At 28.8% G+C, this 5378-nt stretch overlaps 1 protein-coding gene across 2 annotated transcripts in view; it reads right to left on the bottom strand.

The window, feature by feature from the left end:
- LOC101504734 (thylakoid lumenal 16.5 kDa protein, chloroplastic) overlaps nucleotides 1-2039 on the bottom strand; it is a 3863-nt gene extending 1824 nt beyond the window's left edge. Inside the window, exon 1 of one of the 2 annotated variants that reach the window (XM_073364008.1) lies at nucleotides 1592-2039. In XM_073364008.1, coding sequence (XP_073220109.1) covers nucleotides 1592-1940 — 349 coding nt within the window. In that variant the 5' untranslated portion in view covers nucleotides 1941-2039. The remainder of the gene's footprint in view (nucleotides 1-1591) is intronic. The other variant, XM_004508423.4, reaches the window with a different exon arrangement.
- Between the last annotated feature and the right edge of the window lie 3339 nt (nucleotides 2040-5378).

Here is a 5378-nt window from a genome sequence, read left to right as displayed (position 1 = left end):
GAATTTTGATAACACTATGCAAAACAAGGCAGCCTGAAATTTTCTTTCATTCTACCGAGAAAGAAAGTGGTGTTTTGAGTTTTTCAAGAAGGAAATTGATCAAACAATAACATGAACTACAGAATAGAAGATAATCATGAAACGAAAATGATATAGAAACCATTCTGACTATTTCAAATCTTTACTATATCACTTTATTCCCTAAGTTGAAACTGCAAACAAGTTACTAGCCTTGTAGATGCAGTGAGCAAACAACTTGATTTTGAAATGTAATGCTGTGTTCAATTTCTTAAGGTAAATAAATAAATTATTCACATTACAGTCTAAACAAGGGATAAGGTCAAATGTATCAGTTCAGCAGCATGGGTGGAATTATTGTTCATTTGAGATCCATAAGAAATGGGCCACTATAATCTGAAACATCTACTGATAGAATTCATTGAAGTGTTGCTCTTCAACATTTTGATTAAATATTCATTGATTTCAAATTTTTATAGAGGTAAGTATATATACAAGCTGATGAAGGTAGAGCTTTAACTACCAGCGCCGGCATGGCATAACTGACTATAACAGAAGCTGCCAGCATGGCATAAATAGCTTTGCGCATTTAACACGTGCAGAATACATACAACATGTATATCTCTATATAACTCTATTACCTACTTTCTTTTTTTTATGTGATAAAGTTTAGGCGAGTTGAGTCTTAGGGGTCCGCCAGAGCCAGTGAAAGCCTCAACAGTGCTAATAGAAGTGCGCTCTATTATCTACTCTCCATATATGTTGAGGTTTTCTTTAATGCATGTTTAGATTAGTGATGGCTTTATCAGAATCATGATGACCATTGTGATTTTGACATAAACTACATTTTAGAGGTTCAACAAAATCACAGTCCCACCGTGATTTAACCAAACTCACCACCAATCCAAACATGCACCTGAACATTTGTTCCCATGAAACAAGTAGTTCAATTAATATATGTGAAAGAATCACATAATTGAATACAGCAAGAATGTACTTTTAATGCAGTGGTAGTATAAAAAATCTAAACTTAGTATCCAGAGTTGTTGTCATGTAAGTGTAATAAAGCACCTCATATAATTAAGTAAATAGCAAATGAGATTCAATACAAAATCACATAATACTAAAATTTATTACGCTAATAATGCATTAAAATTAGACCTATAAAATTTCCTGGTGAAAAATCAATAGAACAAGAAGCCAAGCTTTGCAGTTTATGAGACTTTTTATTTTTGATAAACCTATGTAACACTAAGTCGTGTGTCCGTGTCTGATACCGACACAACACCGACACGTGTGGATTATCTCAATTACTTACAAGTCAATGTCACTGTCTGGTATATTTGTTTTTATGGGGCTTCATAGTTAGAAACGCTCAAGAATTGTGTTCAATTACTTACTACTAGTCTCTACAGTGCAGAATCTCCAATTTATTTGTATTGAAGGTGAACAAAAACATTAAATTTAAGGAATTAACATGAAAATGAATTTCATATATTTCTAAAAACACATAATAGGACAAATCAATAATGCACATAAAAATAAAAATGTAATATTTGCAGGATTATCAAACCTTTTTCTTTGGTGGATGAACTGATGACACCTTGTTTCTCAAGTCTCTTCTTTCTATCTTTCTTCACTTTTTCCAATAACTCCACATCATCATCTGCTTCAAGTATTGCAGCATTAGCATCAAACCAACCTTTACCACCCAATGAAAGAACCAAACTGGTCACAAAACTTATTGATATGCCTCTTTTGGTCACACTTAAAGAATTCAATGCTTGTTGATTAACAACTTTGCAAAGAGTTAATTGTCTTTTCACATTGAATTTGATAGGCAAAGAGTTAGAGGGTACTGAGGATTGTGATGAAGATGCTAGATGAAAGGGGTTTGCTGTTGAGAGAAAATTTGTTGCCATGTCTTTTTTTCTCTCTCTCTCTCTCTCTCTTTTTTCTTTTTCCTTAATTTTTGGGGCATGAAAATTTAGAAGACATGGCAATTTGGAACATTTGGAGGATAAGGTTGTTGTTGGATACTTGGATTCTGTAATCTGATCCAGTCATTTTTTGGATGTTGTCATTGAAATTTGACCGTGTAATCTATTATTTACCATCACGGTGGCACTTCACTTTGTATGTGTTTGGTTTTCATGTCATAAAAATTGATTTTAAATATTTTTTTTATAAATTGATTTATCTTGGATGTATTTTTTTCAAATGATTTGACTAAAAAATTTCAAACAAAATTTATTTTAGAAGCAAAAATTACATTCTAATTTCATACTATGATCAATTTTATAGACAACAAGAGAAATTAAACTAAGATTCTTATGAAATTTGAGTTGAATTGGATATAATTTAAATTGGATATAATTTAAATTGGCTAGAATAATCAACCAATTCAAAATCAATTTTCCACTTTTAATATCAATTTTGATTTTTTAGAAGTTCAGCCAATCATATCCTTCTAAGGATGCAAATTTGCCATGACATGTTGATTACTTTTATTTTATCCCTGTCTCGTCTAGCAAAGGCTTTTCATCCATCAGCTTAAAGAAAAGGACTTTCATCCATCAATTATTAATTTATTACTATCAAATTTGATGTTCATTTGTATATAACTTCATTTTTTTCCTTCTAAAATAGTAATAATATATGTACACTTACAATTTCTTTACACTTTTTTAATACTTTTTTCTTTTCTTTCTATCACATGATTATTATATAACATCACTTTTAATATTTTTTACTCAGAGTGTCTAAGAAGTATTGGTGTCTTTCTATATTTTTTCGTTTTTTTTTTACTAAGGGGGATTGAGTTGAAACACTAAATTAAGGAGTATTATAAAATGAGTTTTAAAGTTTGATCTATATTCTTTTTCTTTTAACAAACTAATCATTGACATTTTCTATAAAAAGAAATAACTATACAAGACATCGGAATGAGACTCTCCATAATTGAATAACGATGAGAATGCCGCACTCAATTAATTTGGACCGTTACATCAAAATAGGATAGCTCACATCACAAATCTGAATGCATGGGAAATAAAAGTTCATAATAAATTTGTTTTGCAATGTCATAAATAACACTAAAAAAAGTTTAGGAAAAAGTTTTAAGGAAAAAGTTTTATTAAAATTAAACAAATGAAATTACGTGCATCGAAACAAAATTATTCTTCATGTATGGAATCCAAGTCATTTTATCTTCAATGTTTATGGAATCCATGTCCATCTATCTTCTATGATTGTCATACTCAAACACCTATAGGCTAATATAATAATACTAGTAAGTAATATTTCCAGGTGTTATGCTGATTCATGATCGTATAGTTTTTATTATTTTTATCTTCATTGGAACATTAAAACATTTGATTCGAATAGTAATATTATTAGAATATAAAATTAAATATAAAATAAGATATAAATATATTATTTTAATATTTTATAAAAAATTAAAATATAACTCCTATTATATTTTATATAATATTATATTTATATTTTATTTTATATCAAATTTTGTGTTTTAATATTATGCTCTAATAGTAAACATTGGTCCACACACACGTAAAAAGTGAGCTTCTCCAATTTTATTTGTTACCACTTTTTGAAATAAACTATGGAGGAAGACGTAAAAAGTAGATTCCTTTACGTGGCCAGTGAACAGTGGTTGAATCTAAAAGCTACTTTATTTACATTTTTGTTTAATTATTAAACCAAACACTGTCCTCCCAAGCCAGCTCTAAAGGAACACATTCTTGATGAGATTATATATGATCACACTCTCCTTACTGATTAAGCGTTTATGAATGGAAAGGGGAGGCATATAACCGTGTATCCCAATGTTAAAGCTCTTTCATTGTTTTGTTCTTTTTTATAACTTAGCTTTTATATTTATATTGGGGTCATTTAAGATTTTTAAAGTGCATCCACCTTCTTGAATAGTCTCAAATTTTGTCTTAATGTTCTCTATTGGTTGTTCCTATATGTATAACTCTAATTTACTTAAAAAACGCTATGATGAAATCTATTTGAATTTAACAAAAGGACTTGAACTCAACCATCTTGGGCTCTATTTGAGAATTTAGATGAGAAGTTTTAGAGGAGGATAATAAAGGAAAAAAATAAAGAATTCTTTCATTTTTTTTAAGAGAGTGTTTTGTATAGAATGATAAATAAATGTTTATAATTAATATATTTTTAATATTTAGACTATTATAATAACATACTAACAGGAGTTGGGTCTAGCATAAAGGGTAAGACTCTCACAATATGGTAAGTCCAGGTTTAAATTAAGAGATATATCCATATTTAGTGTTCGACATTTCATATAGGATTACATCCGATGGAGGGAACTTATGTGAAACTAAAAAAAAAATTGAATTTGAAGAATTGATCAAAGTCCTCCAAAACTCTTCAAAGCCGCATCTCCGCTTCTAAACTCTCAAACTCACTTTTAAGAAAATTCTGTCGTTCAATGTAATTCTATTTAACTCAAATAATTTAGTCACAATAATTGCGCAAAGAGGATATTTGATTTAAAAAGAAAATATACACCAATTTAACTTTGTGGTCTGCATCGATTTTTGTATACATCGATATTATTAGGTCTACGACTATTTATAAATAAAAAAACTATTTATAAATAAAAAATAAAAAATAAAGTCATTCAATGCTGTAATTAAATTATTTCAATAAATAAAAAGATAATTGAAAATTTGATGTATCTAGATTAAATTTTTAACTAAATATATCAATCTTTTAATTATTTTTTATATTCATATTTAATTATGGAGAGAGTACCATCTTATATTAAATAGAAATTTAAGGCTTCTCGTTTCAACAACAACACCAAAAAAAAGTGTGCTTTTACGTTTAGTTGCTTTCTCTAAAAGCGAAAAGTGCTATAGAACAAGGTATTATTGTTTTAAGCAATAATAATTAGGCACTCTTATGTTGGCTGCATATATATATATATTTCAAGTTATCCCCATTAAGCTTTCTCGACTAGTGTCCAATATCAAAAACAGTTGAATGTGTTTTCCTTTGACTATCGACTACTAGTATGTTTGTGGGGTTTGTATGTTCTTTTTATATTTTTTTTATGATTTATTAGGATGATATTTTAACTAGAGATATTGGTAAATCCAACAAAGAGGTTTTCGAGGTGTGGTTAATTAGGAAGAGAGGCTTTGCGAAAAATCATCAAGTCATCGATATACAAAATATGGAGAGGAAAACAATGCATTTAGGATTATTTATCAAATAAAGAGAACATTCATCAACCAACTTAAATATAGTTTTGTTCAGAATATTTTTAGCAATGCATAATAAATGAGGAGACAACAGATTTTCTT

The sequence above is a fragment of the Cicer arietinum genome, chromosome 7, assembly GCF_000331145.2.
Source record: "Cicer arietinum cultivar CDC Frontier isolate Library 1 chromosome 7, Cicar.CDCFrontier_v2.0, whole genome shotgun sequence".
NCBI lineage: Eukaryota > Viridiplantae > Streptophyta > Magnoliopsida > Fabales > Fabaceae > Cicer > Cicer arietinum.
Note: the sequence above shows the minus strand (reverse complement) of the source record. Positions and strands in the feature narration are given on the sequence as shown.